The 18,344-nt window shown below is 35.0% G+C and overlaps 3 protein-coding genes across 3 annotated transcripts; all 3 read right to left on the bottom strand.

Moving 5' to 3' along the window:
- Positions 1–254: 254 nt before the first annotated feature.
- On the bottom strand, positions 255–3,000 carry Keap1 (kelch like ECH associated protein 1). The gene is made up of 7 exons (XM_017908841.1): positions 2,935–3,000; positions 2,546–2,845; positions 2,309–2,473; positions 1,564–2,231; positions 1,246–1,494; positions 876–1,174; positions 255–791 (listed from the first exon to the last, which is right to left on the bottom strand). The coding sequence occupies exons 2-7, from the start codon at positions 2,834–2,836 to the stop codon at positions 604–606; spliced, it is 1,860 nt and encodes a 619-aa protein (XP_017764330.1). The 5' UTR covers positions 2,837–2,845; positions 2,935–3,000; the 3' UTR covers positions 255–603.
- A 4,515-nt stretch (positions 3,001–7,515) lies between these two features.
- LOC108553799 (uncharacterized) lies at positions 7,516–12,762 on the bottom strand. Its single transcript, XM_017908840.1, has 8 exons — positions 12,553–12,762; positions 11,629–12,151; positions 10,543–11,558; positions 9,612–10,473; positions 9,190–9,539; positions 8,736–9,108; positions 8,584–8,654; positions 7,516–8,508 (listed from the first exon to the last, which is right to left on the bottom strand). The coding sequence occupies exons 2-8, from the start codon at positions 12,070–12,072 to the stop codon at positions 7,563–7,565; spliced, it is 4,062 nt and encodes a 1,353-aa protein (XP_017764329.1). The 5' UTR covers positions 12,073–12,151; positions 12,553–12,762; the 3' UTR covers positions 7,516–7,562.
- Positions 12,763–13,130: 368 nt separating this feature from the next.
- aux (cyclin-G-associated kinase) lies at positions 13,131–18,208 on the bottom strand. Its single transcript, XM_017908843.1, has 7 exons — positions 18,012–18,208; positions 17,389–17,450; positions 16,730–17,315; positions 15,882–16,666; positions 14,871–15,590; positions 13,701–14,807; positions 13,131–13,610 (listed from the first exon to the last, which is right to left on the bottom strand). Exons 1-7 carry the CDS (start codon positions 18,133–18,135, stop codon positions 13,503–13,505), a joined length of 3,492 nt encoding a protein of 1,163 aa, XP_017764332.1. The 5' UTR covers positions 18,136–18,208; the 3' UTR covers positions 13,131–13,502.
- Between the last annotated feature and the right edge of the window lie 136 nt (positions 18,209–18,344).

The raw sequence follows: 18,344 nt of genomic DNA on the forward strand, positions 1-18,344 counted from the left end.
ATATGTTTAATTGATAAAATTAAAAATACACAAATTAGTGTGGATATTTTACATACACATATATATATACACATATCTATATATATGTATATATATATGAGGGTTTACATGCACATGTATGAGTGTATATGTTTATCGATATATTATTTTAATAATATATTACAAATATACAACGGTTCAAATAAAAAGGTTTTTATAAAAATTTTTTAAAATTAACTCGAATATATACATAAAATGTCTCTCTCTCTCTCTTTTTCTTTTTCCATGCGCGCGCATGTGCATGTGTGTGTGTATGTGTGTATGCATGCGTGTATAAATAAAGTTCTTATGATTTCATAAAAGCACATATAAATTGTATGCTATTTTCCATGAAAATGAATCACTGGTCCTTTCGAGAATAAAATTATAGAATGTTAATAAAGTTCAATCTCAGGAATTGAGCTTATTCCACAACTCAAAGATATATAATTATCAGTCTGTAACTCGTTCACTGTTTCGATAACCGTTTCCATTATTTCTTCTCTGCTCCTTTTATTTATTTCCCCAGACTAAGAATTTCATTTATATATCAATATTTAATCTATCACCCAACAATTACATATATCACGATGGTGGTTTTTCTAAAGGTATATTATGATCTAGATGGTCGCAGTGAATAGGACACTGATGGTAAGATACTGCACTTGCATGACCTGATCTTCCAGAAGTCATTGGTACTCCTTGTTCCCACACATCTCTTGCAGGATCATAAATTTCAACTATATTTAAAAAGTGTTCACCATCATATCCTCCTGAAAATATCAAATAAGGAATTCATTGATAAAACCATTATGATAAATGATAACCAATTCACATCAATATTTTTCACTTCTTACCCATAGCATACAACTTCCCATCCAGTACTGTTACACTAAGAGCACTACGACCAATAGTGACACTACTAACATATTCCCATATATCTTTTTCAGTATCGTATCTTTCAACAAATTTTAATTGTCTAGTTCCATCGTATCCTCCAACCACATATATGTATTGCCCGAGATTGGCTACTCCAGCTCCTGACCGACTACATTTCATAGGTGAAACCATTGTCCACTCATCATTTTCAGGGTGGTAACACTCTACAGAATTCAATCGATTTGTGCCATCAAATCCACCAATAGCATAAAGTAATCTGTTATAATTATAATTCAATATAGATAACAATTTAATATGAAACTTTCAAATCTTTAATTTTTATTTTACCTATTAACTACAGCTACACCAACTCCTAGTCTTTTAATATGCATTGGTTTTACGTTAGTCCAAGAATCATGTTCTGGATCATAACATTCAACACTATTGTGATATTCGACACCAGCACTACCTCCAACAGCATACAATAGTCCATCCATCACAGCCACTCCTACTCGATTTCTTGGAACAGACATTGGACTGCAAGCTCTCCACTGATCTGTGACTGGATTGTATCTATCAACCCAATTACTGTCATATCTAAAAATTCATAGAAATTCTTTAATTTCGGATTTAATCTCTTTTTCTTCACACTTTTGAAAAACTTACCTACTATTTGGAGAATTATTCCTTCCACCAACAGCATAAAACATACCCTTTAAAAATGCTCCACCTAAACCAGACCTTGGAACAATCAACTTAGCATGCTGAGTCCAAGATTTTTCATCTACATTATATCCTTCTAACACATCTAAAGAATGTTTTAGAAAACCACCAACTATATATATCACTCTTCGAGTATTGGGTGTTCGTTCTTTTACTACTGGTTTTTTATGAAGAGTTAAATCTTTGAAGATCTGTGCAAGATATTTTCTGCATGCAGGTACTTTTTTCAAAACATCACAGTTTTTCATTTGTTCTCTGAGAAAATTAGGAGTGAGGTATTGACATCTCACTGCATGTAGTATATGCTCCATTTTGGGTCCTCTAGCTTCTTCATTGTACTTGACCCATTTTAACACTGCATTGTAGACTTCTCTTTCTTCTTGTACATTTAGCTCATCTTTTCTCACTAGTGCTATTAATTGTATTGCGGATAACTGCAGAAACTCTTCTTCCTGACATATCTGATTAAAATGTTGAACAATAAACTGATTTGCTTTTTGACATAAATTTTGACAGCCATGTTGCTCAGCAAAATTAGCAATTCCAATAGCATTTGTGGGATCTAACTGTCTTTCCAAGAATACACAACACGCATCTATGACATTACTAACCTATAGAATAAATGAAAGTAAATATAATACTATGACACATTTTCTTTCTTATTAAACTAATGCTTATCTTTACATACCTGAAACATGGTGGCTGCTGATAAAAGGGAACATACTGTAATCTCATTAACTCTTATTTCACCTGTATACATAAAGTACATTAAACGTGCCATAGTTGTTGGACTGACACCTTGTAGTTTTACCCTAGACATTTCAGATTCTTTCAAGCCTCCCGTAAACATTGCCTAGAATATTATAAACAATCCAATGCAGCTTTTAATTTAACTAATTTTTTTGTACTTTTTCAAGTAAATTACCTTGAAATATGGACTAGCAGCAGCTAAAATGACTTTATGAGCATGAAACAATTCTGATCCCACTTCTAATATAACATCGGTAAGCATATGATGACTGCGCATAATGAACATCATCTTCATAGCATCTTTGATATAATTGGCCATATAAAAGTTCATATCTCCAAGATCTCCATGTTTTTCTGTGGCATCTAAACCTTCACCTTCAGTCATGAATGAAGAACTAGATCCAAAGTTCTTAGAGTGGAAGCTACTTTGAGCTTCTTTTTTCATGCAACAATCTTCCTCATCCATTAAAATAACCTATGAAAAAATTAAATTCATTAATAAAGTTATAAACTATGTTCCATTTATAAATTATATTTTAAGAAAAAAACTATCGTTATACTTACTGAAATGATTACAATACTCGTTGATAGATTAAAGAAATGTAAATAAATTACGAAAATAATTCGTAATTCCAATAAATTTCTTGTTGTAGAATAAATTAAAAGGGTGAAAGAAGAGGTGATTGAACGATCATAATTTGAACTCTACTCGTCAATTAATTTATTGACAGCATTTAATAATGTAGGTATTAGATGAATAAGAAGTACTAATAAACACAATGTTGATGCTGCTTTATGTCAAACGCGGAATTACCATTCACACGTGCTTCTACGGAATCCTGTACATTGACAACTTTGCCTTTGTCCAAAATGGACATCAATGTACAATTTGTTTGTATTTGTTATTCCTAATACGTTCTGTGTAACGTATATTCTAACACTTAAGAACTGATAAGAACAACTCGTTCTCTATTACTCCCGTTCGGCTTTTGAATGAAAAATGTGTGTTCCATCCATGCTCGTAATATGTACGTGAGTTTTTTACATGTGTTCTTGCGGTAAAATTTGGGCGGTAAAGAGTAAAGAAACGATGTAAAGAAATAATCGTTTGAACAACAATTAACAACGAACACATTTATACATATTTACATGCCACTATAATCGCAAGGAGCTCGGTCATGCCGAGATAATAAGAGAGCTGTATCTAGGTATACAGTTACCACACGGGGGGCTACGCACGAAACAAACACAAGCGAAAGTTCGACCGTGAAACAGCACTCGTGATCGTAGATGACGTGAATGACTTGCATTTATTTCGCCTTGATGATTGAGCACGTAGGTATTCACTTCGGTTTCTACCTTTGAAACCGCTTATGTACCTTTGAACTGACGCATCCAGTAATTTTTTTGATTCACATTTTATCATTTAGGGATAATTCGGTATGTTTTAGATTTTACTAGATTATATGTATGAATTCACATTTTACTTCATTTCATTTAATAGCTAAATTGAAGATGTCATTAGAGAGAATATGAAAAACTGACAACCACAGTTATGCTCTATATTTATGAGTTACTTTTAAATTGTGTAAAAGTTATGAGGTTATATCTCGAAGTTTGAAAGCTTAATAAGTTTAAAGAAGCGAAGAACAACTTTTATTTTGAGACAATATATTTATTTCTTAATAATATGGAGTTTTCAACAATAACAGTATAATAGTAGGCGTAACAAGAGAGACGAGGTAGGTTACGAGGAACCTAACCTAATACCGTACGCCAACAAGTTACCACCGTAACAAGATTTTCGTCATTTATTACAGCTATATAATTCTTGTGCAATCTTTTACATCATTATAATTTTATAGTTGTTACTCGGTTTCCTTAAAGTTGCATACATTATATTTAAGTGACAGTTTATGCAATTTTAATGTAATGCAATTAACAACTGATCTGTAAATTTCGGTTTTTACAAAATTAAAAAGCTTTTTAAGGTATTCTTTAGTTCTTTGTAAAATTTGATGAATTTGATCTTATTAGATGTCACTCACATTAGTAATATGAAAGAAACCATTTAAAATATATCGAGCCTTAAATGTTTCTTAACATTGTATTCTATGCATTAAGAAGTTTAATGTTAAATCTCCACAATATACAAGGTTCCATTATAGTGGTTATTGAAAAAATAAATTTCAAAGATAATAGGAACCTTGTTCTGTGAATTATGACATTTTTTTATGCATAGAATTCAATGAACAAGTTTCTGATTTTTTATTCCTTATTTGTTAATATTTTATACCTTATATTAGAAATGTTCTCACAATTAAAACAATTCTAAATATTTTGTTGTAAACTTAAACAAGAAATGCACTTTTTCTTATTTAAAGACTTAAGATTTTTAACAGAGTCCTTTGAATGTATCTCAATACATTACAATCTTTAATATAATAATAACATTATTTGGCAAGACTTTCCAAATTAACTTTAATATTAATAATAATTTAAATTATGGCAGTATTGTATAATATAGAATAATCTTATTGCCAGTAAAAGTGGAAATAACATACTGAAGCTACTATAATAACATTCTAATTAGTAGTTACCTCTAATAACTGAATTGTAGAAGTTCATTAGATCTTCTTTAAATCTATTATCAAGTAATAAATATTTCTTTTGTTCATGTTTAAATGTTTGAATTATTTATCTACTGCTTCTATTTTATAAGCTTTATTAACCAATGAGAACACTTCATAATATCAATTTGGGGAATGGAAAGAAAAGAGCACTGAAAAATTTATAAGTTTTTACATAACTTAATTATGAAATAAAGTATTCTTTTTCCTTACATTAAATAGGCCGATTCAATCTTCTTAATTAGTATACATAATAATTTTTAAATTATTTAACTTTCAATTTCATAATAAAGATGGAATTGTATATAAATTTTGCTCTAGTCTTTCCATAAAATGCTTATACCATACTGGTTCTTGTTGGCGCACAATGAAGTAGGGGGCTCGACCTTTAATTCAGTGCAATAATGCCTCTTCAGGTATCTAGAGTAGAAGACACGTATGTACAAGGACTTTCAGAAGACAGGTTTCTTTCTTTTTTCTTCTTTTTTATACGTATTGGAGCAAATTGGAGAAAAGAATATATATGATCACTACTGAACCAAATTACTGGCAGAACCCACTTAGTAAAGAATATTGTAGCTATTAATTAATTTAATAAGTCTATCTTTGATTTAGTTAGGCTTGGGTGACTCTAAACTGGCCCCCAATATATTTGTATTTTGATTACTTCCTGAATCTGCCATTGTAAACAAGCCAGTCATTTTTTATTCATTTTCTAATCCAACTGGAAGAAATTTGTCGTTTGTAACACAATAGTATATTTTTTTTTATTATCACGTATAAGGTACTCTCAAAAATCTGTTTGCTAAAAAATGATGAAAAGTGAATAGTGTAACGAATGCAATTAGTTGGGACACTTTCATTAGTAGTAGTCACTTGTTATTATGCAGAAGAATGAAGACTTAAAAGTTAAATATAATCAATTTGCAAACAATTTATATTGACTTATAGAATCTGTGAAGCATAGTCCGAATTAATTGAAACGTATTTTTTGAATTTTTGGGAATTTAACATGCATTCGTGAGAGTCTCTACCTTATTAGACTTTCAGGAATATTAATTACGAGTGTCAGATACAGTGCCTAACGAGAAACTATGAAACTAAATTGCTATCTTCTATGTATAATTTCTAATTGTATAGCGAATTGCTCGATAATACGATTAAACGCTATATTCATAAGAGAAGAATTGGGCGGATCGACTACTCCTAAGGCCTCGCTCATTAATTATTTTCATTTAATTTAGTCCCACACATTCATTCTAACAGTCTAAGTTTAGATAGTAAGGATCAAATTGGAAGGATGATAATCCATTTTCAATTTGATCAAAAATAAAAAGAAATGGAAGAAAAGAACATTGATAACAGATGTGTATGTATGTATGTATTCAATTCCGATGATTTGTCGATTTGTGTGCAATTCCTGAATAAATTTTTCTTCGTCTATCAGTCTAATAGTTGGTGGATGGATACTGCACAGTAAACGTACAATTTCTTCCACTACCGGTGAATGAAATTACGAATAGAATGATTAATACGTGCATACGATCGTCATCATTAAATGTTTCCTGATAGAATTTAATTTCTGTGTGATGGTATACCAGCGATCGGTAAAAAAGTGACTTGACTGATTAAAATTTCGTTCGCTTTTTAATATATTTTATTACTGATTTATTTATTTATTTATTTTTTTTTTTTTTTTTTTTTTTTTTTCGAAATGAAAAAACTTTTAATAATATTAAAAGACATATGGCAGTATGCGAGTCAGCAAAATTCCGTAGACTACTCAATGTTAAGTTCTCCCATTTCAATATATGCCATTATCCTATACGAGTGTTTGAATCTCCATCTCGTTTCAAGTAGTGAACTGAAAGATGATAAGTCATCTACGAATGATTAAAAAGAAGTTAAGAAATACGGCAGTGTACGATATCTAATAATCGTATTATAATTTTAAGAGAGACTCGCTTCGATCGACAGCCTCTGTAGAGTTAAAATGCCAACAAGAAAATACTTTAGTTACTCGTTTAAGTCGCTACTCATTAAGATAATCTACTAAAGTTTTATAGCACTTTTTTTCTGTTTTTTTTTTTAATCAACATACTCTATCAGTATTATCAATATACGTAACAACATGAACAGATAAAGAGATTTCGCTTTCTTTATGAGAGAATCTCTTTTTTGTGTTACATTTTTTAATTACCTCCAGAATATATAATATATATATATATATATATATACATATATACATATATGTATATATATCTTTCCTTTTGTTTGACTGTTTGTCGGATTTTTTTTCGCTACAAATTGACCTATAAATCTGATATTGCTTAAATCAATCAAAGCCCCTCAGAGGCAACGATCTTCGAAGCTTTTACAGCTTACTTTTGCAAGAACTCTCTCTCTCTCTCTCTCTCTTTCTCTCTCTCTCTCTCTCTTTCTCTCTCTCTCTCTCTCTTTCTCTCTCTCTCTCTCTCTCCCCTTTCTCTCTCTTTCTCTCTCTCTCTCTCGCGCGCTCTTTCTTGCTCTTTATTAAGGTTACGTGAGATAGCTCGTTGTCTATCAAGGAGGATGCAGGTCGCGGTGATGGGCTCTGGCACTTAAAATCGCTTTCAATTCGGATTCTAACTGCTTTTTCGTTCGTTCGCTTACCGATCGGCCTCCCACTACCGGTTGAGCGGTAAATCTTGGCGATGGTAGGTCGACCATCAGCTTACTGGTGTCCCTGTTCTCGTGGCTTCTGGCTCTTCTTATAGGTTTCTTAATGGGTAAGGCGTCACCTTGGATTTTCTCTTGAGGCGGTCGCTCTAGGGACAGTGTCATTTCTTGATTCAACGTGTAAGTGGAACCACTAGCGACCGCTTCAGAAGACCTAGTGAGATCTATAGTTCCTGAGCCCCATTCACGGGACAATTTCCGTCCTATGGTGGAAGTTAGTTCGTTATTTGGCGATAATAATGGACTCTTGGACATTTGGTAGCCAGAAGAGTGCGGTGGCCTCAAAGTGGCGAACACTGGAAATGATTGCCCTCGTTTTGCTGGACTTCTGGCATATCTAGGTGTAGGCACACCTCCCCCTCCAGTAGATTCAGCCTTAACTGTTGGCGTTGTGCTGCCTGTAGAATCACTTTTCGTGGGAGCTAAAGGTCTTAGCGTTGCACTACCTCCGAAATGAGAACCTAAACGTGGAGGTGGTGATCCACCGTCTCCGTGACTTAAGCGACGTCCTACTGTTTCAAGGGGGCTCCTTGCTCTGAGGTTAGTGCTGCTTAGGGTGAATTCTCTGGGCTTCATAGGAGTATCCAGGCTTATTGGAGATAAACCTAATCTAGAACTTGATAAATTGGTTGAACTTCTGCTTTTTTCTGATCTTTTTGGACTCCGAGGCATTAGAGGACTCTTGCTTTTGCTTCGTTCTCTTCCTTTTACAGATTTTTCTTCTTTCTTGAACGTAGATACTTTTTCTTCTTCCTCCGGTACGGTTTCTATTTTTTCTTCTTGTTGGACTCTATGAGATTGGAGTGATTTACGTGAGATTTCTCGATTAGTCGTTCAAATGGAATTTCTGGATGCTTTAACTCACCTTCGAATTTCTTGGATCATCTCAAAAAACTGTGCCTTACTTTTACGCCTTCGACGCTGTTCGTGTTCCTTCTGGAACATGGCTACCTTGTAGATATATGAAAAAAGCTACAGTTCATGCAAACTCGTCACTTATGCAAAAGTGTCACTTACTCGTTTGACACTTTTTTGAAACAAAGAGGCAATCTGCCCTTGTCGAACTGTGTGGACCAATTCTCTAGCAGCATGATGTGGTGATACCAGTTCCACACAATTGATAAATCTGTACAATTTCTGTGAGAAGAACATCACGTTACGACTGCGCCATATGGAGTCTTCTGGTTTATGTCTCAATCTGGGCAACGTGTATTTGTAGAACAAATGTTCTCCAGCTAAAATAATTGTACCAAGCGCAACACCCATTCCTAGAAGACAAAACACGCCAGCTACGGAAGCTACACCCAAAGGCCTAGGTTGTCCTCCTTGTTCGTGTTCAAGACTAGTATCCATTCCTTCTCTTCCTCGAATACAGGGTAAACCACCATACCTGATTAGTTATTATTAGTTAAATTGATCATTTTGTTTAGATAATTCGTAATTAAATTGTATCCTTGCATAAATAGGTTACCATTTTTCTTGCAGAATGTCAAGTAGTCCAGTGCTCGTATAATTGGCTATAACTTTGGATATACTTTCTTTTAAAGGATGACCTTTAGCAAGCGCAACTGCATAGGTATCTTCGTTTATGGTGTCTCCAATTTTTTGCAATCGACAACCATCGTCTATTGCTCGATAATAATCTAAAATAGGAGTGTCTGCTATGAGTATATCTAAACTACCATTTCTTAATCTCTCTACACCTTCGGCGACATTCGATAAAGAATATCTAGCCATGTGAGACCACAATTGTGTGTTTGCTTTCTGCACATAGTATTCGGCTGCAGATGCTCTTGGTGCACCAACCTTTTGTAACAATAACTGTAACAGACATTCGCGTCCGAAATAATGGAAATTCGTTATAAGATGTACGATATAGGACTCTTTACTTACACTTTTATCGTGATAGTTGCTCACTGCAGGGTGGAAAAAGCGGCCCGCAATGAGTGCAGCTCTGTTGGCCGTATAGGAGGCTACGAAAATGACAGAAAAACCACCCCAAATGTTGATTAAAAACTTATTAGGCCAGGACTTTGGTGCCTTAAAGGCAACCAAATGTCCACAAAGGAGACCCCCCATCACCCATAAAGCAGAGGCAATTGAAAAGTTTTTGCTTCGTTGTCTACCCCATGGGTTCAGGCCAAACGGGCTGAACCATTCATACAGTGCCACTGCTATGGCAGTGAAGTTCAATGACGTAAAAACCGCGATCCATAGCTCTGTACTGAATGGGAATAGAAAAGCAAATAATGACATTTCTGACTTGAGTTTTGGCGCCGTGAGGAAGCTGACTCCGCTGAAGAAATATGGAGTTGTGAAGTCGACCACTTCTGCTCTACGAGCAGACACACTAAGCGGTGCAAAGGCCAGTTGTGCTCGGCCAACAACAAGCTCTCCAATAATTCCATTCCACGTGCTGCCATTCCGCTTGCCGAATAAACCATCTTTTACTAGATAGAGATCATATCGAAATCCTAGTTCACGAGATACTAGTGACATCAGATCCATGCTTAGACCATAACAACACATCAAAATATTCCCTTGGCGACATAGTAATCCTCTCAAGCAGAGACCCTCCTGTAAATTCGTAACCATTGTAAATGGTGGTGCCAGTGCTGTCACTATACGATACATTGGCATGCCAATCTTTTCGCCTCCTTGTTCAAGGTACGCTGGTACGATTCCACCTCCTGGCCAAATTATAGTGTCCAGATGGACCTCCTTTCCACCCTTCACTGTGCCAACTTTGGTCCATCTGAGCGGAAAAAGATATTATCTCGAACATTTATATTCAATGGAAAATGTGAATATTATTTAAACATACCTCAGTTGAGTTTTATTCCCTGGAAATCTTATGGCTTGCAAATTTAGCAACTGGAACTTGGCTTTGTCTTTTGAAAGTTGACTTACAGAATTCCATAACTTCTGCGTTAAGGTCTTCGAAACATCGTGCCTTAATTTGCTCATCAAAAATTTGAAATTACTTTTTGGAAAGCACTCTGGTACAAAGTTTTCCTCCAGTTGAGTCTCTCCCAAACGATTCAGTTTGGGTTTTACTTCTAAAAATGTCTCATCTAACGCTTGAGAAGTCTCCCTAATCATTCTGGATAATATAGTATCACTGCCCATTAGTTTTATGCCAGACGGTCTCAACGCTAGCATACCAACTGGCATAAAATCTTTAGAATTTAATTCTTTGTCTGTTATTCTAATTTCTTCGTCATCGTCGAAATTAAAGTTCTTATCTTCGTGTTTATATATAGATCTTTCACTTTGCCACCTGTATTCTTGTAATCGATGTATATCGTTGGCTAAACTGGACAAAGAATTTAAAGATAACTGATTTTCTGCTACGAGATTCGCGTTTCGGTTTATACTTTCTACTGGAGAAGAATTTTCATTCGTTGCTATCGATGATCTTGAGCTATGTATAATATGAGAGCTGATTATATTTGGTTCATTAGGTCTCAGTTCTGCCTTTAAATCCAGCCAGAGCCATAGGAACCTTCCTGCGAGCATTTCGTACTTGCCAGCTACAGCTAGTATTCTTCGTGTACTCTTCAAATCACAACCCATTACTATGACTCCTCCACTGCCTCCCTCCTCGGCGATTCTCCTCAATCTTATTTTTAAGGTCTTATCATTCGTTGGAAGATGTATAATTGTTCGAGGTGTTAAGGTTGACTGATTTGCATGCAGAAGATGAGTCATTGGGAGCAAAGTGGTGTCTATGAGAAGGGTGAATGCATGCCAGTTTGCCCTATGCATCAAAGCAGCTGCAGCTGCTCCCACTTCCCTTGTACTGGATCCTATACGATTTTCGAATTGTCCGAAGTTTTCCTGTAAATTATTTAATTGTTTTATGAAGTAGGTAAACTCTATTTCAACCAGTAAGAAAGCTATAACTGACCTGTCTAAGGAAATCTTCATGAGTAAATGGTAACCACAAAGCTGGGATATTTAACGAAGCTGCAGCTGTTACAAGAAATTTGGCTGCAGAGCCTCCTCCAATGATGAGACTTAACACCGTCTTTCCACCTTTAATTTCATTACAGAATTTGTTTAACAACGACAGAGGATAGGATAATGAATCTGTCTTGAGTGGTGCCTCTATGAAAGATACATTCATGTCTGCATGAGATGACTCGAGCCTTGCTTTCTCCCATGCCTTTTGCACATCTGTTTTCAGTGAGCCATGGGGTTGGGTTAGACACAGAACTATACGCCATGCAGCGTAAGATGTTCGAAATCGCCCCTTAATGGCTCTCACAGATCTGCTAGGGTCTGTAGAACAGAAACAAAAAGAAGTTCCCAGCAAAAAGAATAATACAACTCTCCAAATAAAACCGAACATCTTCGTTCTTCCGTGTTTCTCCTCTTCGTTATTCGTCGCTTAGCTCTTTTGACTTACATCATTCATATAAGGTTCCAATCTGTAATTATTGAAATCAGAAATAATAAATAATTCGTCATTGGTATATATGGTATATGGTATATGGTTTATGGGCATGTTACAAATTAGCCTCACATTGTTGACAATTTCAGATATGGATATTTCGGGCTTTCAACATGTTTATATAAACAGGACCATAATTAATCTCATTGTGACACAAAAAGTAACTTTATTCTCACACAAGATAGATTTTTATCTAATACTTTCTTCCCAAAACCTTTTCGTGTCACTTATGCTGTCTTATTTCGAAATTTCACTTCACTTAACGAATAATGGGATTTTTTATACTCCGTAAGAAAAGACCACGGAGTTGAACGAATTTAATGATTAAATGCGTTGATTTTTAACGTGTATAAAAGACAAATAGCGAAGACAGTTTACCTTTTCCCGAAGCGAATCATATGTCGCAAGTCCGGGGGTGGGTGAAGAGGAGCAAGAAGATTGCTTCTTAGTCGCCACATAATAGCTATCGATTAGGTAACAGTATCAATTGTCGTAAAATAATGTCAATTGGTCAGTGTGGAAGACAGGGATGAACCGTCACTTGCCCTCTTCTGGATGTTCTACCCCGTGCATAACAGCCATTTTCGAGCAGCCCCTCCCTTTAAATTTCACCCCAATGATACACATACTACTCCCTGGTAAAGATACGTGTTACGCTACACGTATATATCTCTCATGTGCGTCTCTTTGTAGACTATAAAGCATCGAACAATAAGATCAGATTCTTCTCTTTAATCTTTTAACTTGCTTTCAGGACATATAGAAGTTATATTATTTCATTTAGCATGGATAAAAGTCATCTTGTAAACATGTATTTTTTTCTTTAAATTACAAATTTCTAGATTATTAAAGTTTTATAAATTATAATATTTAAAATTATAAGAATTTTTCAGAGAAAAATATTTTGCAATAATGGATAGTATAAAGGAATATAAAAGGAACTATAGTTGGCCGGAAAATATCTTTATATATTTGGAATCTTCCATAATTTACATTTTGCCTTATATACATATATACGTTATGCCGCTTAATACAGTTTTTTTCTTAAGTGATCTTACAAGGCTTTTTTTATATGATAAAGAGATGCATGTACACAGGTAGCCATTCAAATGCAGCTTTCGAAAATTTGCATTCGCTATAATCTTTACTTATTTCTTTCCATTTTTACTACAGCTAAGATAAAATTAGCTGGAATGTAACACGGAGAATTATCTTACAATTAATAGTACAATTAATAATAATTAATAATATTCTCGGGTCTCTTTCCACTAGGAACTACCTTAACTCGTGGACATAACAAGTGTTTAACAGTTATAATAACAGAATAATTAACTAAATAAATTTTGTTGCGATACGTCGTTCTCAAATGTACTCCACGCATTATTCAGTTCCATGAAAATTAATTTTGCAATATTTTCGTTAGCCGTTCCCGCTTGCTGCAAAAAATAATATAAGAATATTACAGTCGAATGTTATTCACATTCATATTAATTTAGTACATGGAAATTTCATATTTTGAATGATACCTTATCTGGATGAACAGCTAAACAAGCTTTTCTATAAGCTTTCTTCACATCCGCAGTAGTAACTAACTGATGCATCTCGCATCGTTGCCACCTGTCAGCTTCCGGCCACAAAACTGTATGTAACGAGCAAAGAAGAGCCCTTAAATTACCCTTCTTTCCCTCCGTCCACTCAGCAATTTTGTATCTATCCGGATCCATATTCTTGGCAGCTTCCACTTTTCTCATTTGATTTATTGTCTTCGGGCTATCTTTTTCTGCTTTCCTCGAACTGAAGAAATTATAACCTTGACTACCTAATAGATCTTCGAAAGCATCTCCGCTTGATTTATTTGTTTTATTGCCTGATGTACTACTATCCGCAGTATTAGTCTCGTTAGTTGTGTTTTTGTGCGTATTAGGACTCGAGTGGATTGGCGTGCTAGCCGGTGCGGGACTAGCAGACTGTGGAGTATTAGAGTTTCTGGGTGTACCATTCCAGCTGGATGTTAGTCCAGCCCCCAGTGAGCTGGCAAGGTTTGCGAAGGGATCCTTATTTTGAGCGGCGAAATTTGGAACGCTTGAATTTCTTGGAAAATTTTCCTCAGTTGGAGGTTTCATAGTACTCGATTTAGAACTTTGCATATTTCCTAAGAGATTATTCGCAGTATTTCCACCAAATGGATCAAACAAATCGTCCAGATTTTGTTTGGTAGTGGATTGGTTCTGATTGAAGAATAAATCATTCAGATTATTATTACTATTATCGTTTGTAGTAGTAGGTTGATCGTGTCCGAAAAGTAAATCATTTTGGGCAGGATTGGTAATAGTAGGCACGGCGTTTTTCGCTTCTTGCTGAATAAAAACACCGAAACCTCCTAAGAGATCACTTTCTTTTTGACTAGAGTTAGAAAAAATATCTAATCCCGGGTTCACTGCAGCCTGTGGAGTATCATTTAAGGTACTGGTGTCTGGCATTCCTAAATTCAATAAATCTGCTTCTTGTAGTTTGTTTTCTTCTTTTACCTCCTCTTCTACATCCTCTACTGGTTGTTGAGGTATTTCTTGTTGTACATTAACACTAGTCTGTGTTTCAGTTGGCGAAGAGGAAGTCATTGCTTCCTTTTGAATCTAAAATTTTATGATCAAAATAATTAAAATATGATAATCATTTTTTAAGTTTATGTGATTTACCTCTTCTGGTTTAGCAATTTTGAAACTTTCTAAAGTTTCCTCCATTTCCAAAGTAGATCCGAACAGTGGATCTGGTTCTAGTTTCAAGGATAATTCTGCCTCCCAAGGAGCTGGAACTCTAGCCATTTTCGAGTTCTCCTCAGACACTATAATATTCAAAATAACACTGAAATTTCCACCAATTTCAGGTGCATCGTCCAGATCCTTCTTCTTAAATGTTAAAGCAGATTTGTTAAGCGGTATATATCCCGTATGAAAATGAACAGAGGCAATTTTGATCCCAATCATGCGGCCTAATTGCTGCCTGGCATGGAATATAATTAAAGTAACATCTCCCCTAACTGTAGCATTACCAAGTGCCAATGAAACCTTTCCTTTCATCATTCCAAACAGTTTTATATCTTCGTATTCTGGTCGTTTAGTAGAAAATACTAAAGCTCCGTTGCTATAAATGTCAACGTATGGTCTACAACCGTCTTTTGCCCTAGTAAATAATGGAACAGGTTTAATTACTAAGGAACGAAGTGCTAAGGGCTTCGTATGAGGTTGTACGCCGGTACTCAGAAAGCTCATATAACTAATACTGCGTAGTTCTGAGGGCTGAAGTTGGGGAGGCTGTCGCCTCGTTGTGAACATCGCTATAGCCTCTTCAGGAGTAGTGAACGCCCTAGCATAAACTAATAAAGTACATGCAATTGTGGCGCTAGCTCTGTACCCATCCTAAAGAAATAGAACTATATAATATATTGTTGTGTTTTCCAATTAAGGGAGTAAGGAACCCTATAACGCAGGAAATAAATTATAGAGATACTAGAGTATGATACAAAGAATATAAAAGTACAAATTTAGTATTTAAAGAGATCTCTCCATTCAGCATAAAAGTAAAAATCTTCACTTTAGATTTAGAAATTCATATACCCCAATTCATAGTAATGATAATTTTTTAATTTTTTAACTGCGTTTTATGGAAACATACTCCACTTTAAATATCCCACTTTAAAATATACTCACATTGCAATACAACACTACAATGTGGTTAAAATCGGCGTTCAAATATCGATATATATCTTGACATATTTGATACAGGGCCGATAATAATGGGGCATTAGAATCCGAGGAAGCATAAGCAAATGAACAATCAATATGTCTACCAGGAAGTCTAGACACGTTCAGTCGTCCCCGAGATAAATTATACAATTGTATACGAGCTGGTGGAGGATGTCGAGCTTGTAAAAATGCTCTTACGTCCTCTACATGGTTAGCCCTGTAGGCAGATTCTATTCCATCTGCCGGATAGGGCATGATTAATATACGTGACGTTAAGTAACTGATGTCTAATTCAGTTCTGGCCATGCTCTGTTGCATAGAGTACATCACTTTACTCGAAGTATCCTTTAAGTTCCGTAGAATACTTCCAGCACCGCCTTTCAACGAGCTAAGTAGGCCTGTCGTTTGAGCTACAGGAACCTTGGCAACAGCCGTCTGAACCGGTACAGGTCTTGGAGGAGGTACGTTAATTGGAGGAGATGGTCTCGGTGGTGGAGTGGGTGTATTGGGTGGTTGGGCGGGTCTGGGGGGTGGTGGAGTTTTTGATGAAACTTCTACTTTCGAGGGTTCTCTGGGATCAAAGTTGTTCGATTCAGCTATCGCCGCTAAACGTTCTAAAATCATAGATGTAGTCAATCTTCGCACTGGAGACACTTCCAAGCATCCTTTTACTATATCGTGTAGGCAGGCTAAACGAGGATTTGGTGGAAGTGGAGGATACTTGCCATTAACTATTGCAAGTTTATTACCTATGAATGAAATAAGTCTGAGTAAGAATTGATTGTACTATTAACAACATATAAACTATATACCTTCAGGAAATGGATGCTTAAGAGTTATCAAGGAGTATATAATACAACCAAGTGCCCAACAATCAACTGGAGGACCAATAGGTTCATTGTTCCATGTATCCATCATTTCTGGAGCTCGATACATGGGTGTAGTGTATTTTGCCATCTGATCCTCCAAAGTAGCACGTTTTTGAGCATTCCAGGATGGGTTTGGCAAGATCTGTTGGTTGGAAGTGCTACCAAAGTCACAGAGTTTGATCAGACCATCACTTCCAATTAAGAAATTTTCTAATTTTATATCCCTGTGTACTAAAGGTTCAGGTTGCTGGCTGTGCATATGATGTACAGCCCTTGTAGCCTGGTAGGCTATCTTACAAATTTGGGCAAGACTTAGAGTATTCGTTGATAAACTTCTGAGCATATCTGCTACTGTACCTCCAGGACATAATTCTGTAACTAATAAATATTCATGTCCTTTGCGATCTTCACGTTCCAAACGGTGAGCATAGAGATATTGAATTATGTTTGGGTGGTTGGATAGTCTTTTTAAAGTTTTTATTTCTTGTATGATATTTTCATTGGTATCATCATCAATTGCTATGAGTTTCTAGAAATACAATTTCATGTTAATATAATTGTTTTTTTATACTTAGGATAATGTAAATGTATAGATAACTTACTTTCAGTGCATATTCTTTTCCTGTATTTATATCTTCAACTGCAAACACTAAAGCCCAACCACCTGTTGGTATAAATATTTAAATATTGATTAAAATAAATAACATACAAAAATATTTTTGAAATACCATAAAGGTAATAATAAATGTTGTCTTTACTAGGTTACTGATATCTTTCAGATATTAATATTTCTGAATGAATCAATAATCCCTCACCATAAAAAAAAATTTTTAAAAACATTTATGATTTACACATTCATCTTTTTAATATATCAAATTATGTTATATTCAAATAATAAATTATATATCACATCTTCATTTATTAACACTTATCAATATTGCATAGACATTTGAATATGTATAACTAATCATTCTTTAACAGTGCCCAAAAAAAATAATTTGTTCACATTAACATCATACAACTGAATGTCAAAACACATTTGACACATGTCAAAAGAAGAATAGTTTACAGTATTGGCACAGTGTCAGCTACTGTTTCGTATGGTCACAAGGAATTGCGTTGAGAAATGAATATCTTTATTTAATAATTAAAAATAATCATAATATGAAAATGTTTTAAGTAAGATAAAATTGTGTCAGTGAAATATGAAAATTGACAGACTCACCCTCGGCGAGTAGCCTGGTCACGCGTAATTTCACATTGTTGATTTCCAGTACTTGTCCAACGTATTCATTACTATTTGTAGCTCCATTTAAGTATCCTAAGGCGGATCTTAAGTAATCCGACATATTTCCTTTGAAATATCCCGTCGAACCCCCAGAAAGCGTTTTCCTACGTTACAATGCAGACAGCCGATGCTGTCCGGCCATACTGTCTTTGTGACGTCACCTACAGTACCGTACTAACAATATTTTTGTATTTTAATAAGTGAAAGTAATTACTACTTTCACTAACGATTATTTAATTGTTTAAAGAAATTAATGCGATACCTCAGTGG

The sequence above is a fragment of the Eufriesea mexicana genome, unplaced genomic scaffold (genome assembly GCF_001483705.2).
Source record: "Eufriesea mexicana isolate 0111107269 unplaced genomic scaffold, ASM148370v2 scaffold13223, whole genome shotgun sequence".
NCBI lineage: Eukaryota > Metazoa > Arthropoda > Insecta > Hymenoptera > Apidae > Eufriesea > Eufriesea mexicana.

What these genes read in the sequence shown, in the direction of transcription:
- LOC108553799 (XM_017908840.1), bottom strand. Translation starts at nt 12,072, where the DNA reads ATGTTCGGTTTTATTTGGAGAGTTGTATTATTCTTTTTGCTGGGAACT. An exon ending in GCAACTATCACGATAAAAGT is followed by an intron (nt 9,540 to 9,611) that starts GTAAGTAAAGAG and finishes TGTCTGTTACAG; the next exon opens with TTATTGTTACAAAAGGTTGG. An exon ending in TTCAAAAAAGTGTCAAACGA is followed by an intron (nt 8,655 to 8,735) that starts GTAAGTGACACT and finishes GCCATGTTCCAG; the next exon opens with AAGGAACACGAACAGCGTCG.
- Keap1 (XM_017908841.1), bottom strand. Translation starts at nt 2,836, where the DNA reads ATGGATGAGGAAGATTGTTGCATGAAAAAAGAAGCTCAAAGTAGCTTC. An exon ending in GGTGTAGCTGTAGTTAATAG is followed by an intron (nt 1,175 to 1,245) that starts GTAAAATAAAAA and finishes TAATTATAACAG; the next exon opens with ATTACTTTATGCTATTGGTG. An exon ending in TGGGAAGTTGTATGCTATGG is followed by an intron (nt 792 to 875) that starts GTAAGAAGTGAA and finishes TGATATTTTCAG; the next exon opens with GAGGATATGATGGTGAACAC.
- aux (XM_017908843.1), bottom strand. Translation starts at nt 18,135, where the DNA reads ATGTCGGATTACTTAAGATCCGCCTTAGGATACTTAAATGGAGCTACA. An exon ending in GAAAAGAATATGCACTGAAA is followed by an intron (nt 17,316 to 17,388) that starts GTAAGTTATCTA and finishes TTGTATTTCTAG; the next exon opens with AAACTCATAGCAATTGATGA. An exon ending in TAAGCATCCATTTCCTGAAG is followed by an intron (nt 16,667 to 16,729) that starts GTATATAGTTTA and finishes TTTCATTCATAG; the next exon opens with GTAATAAACTTGCAATAGTT.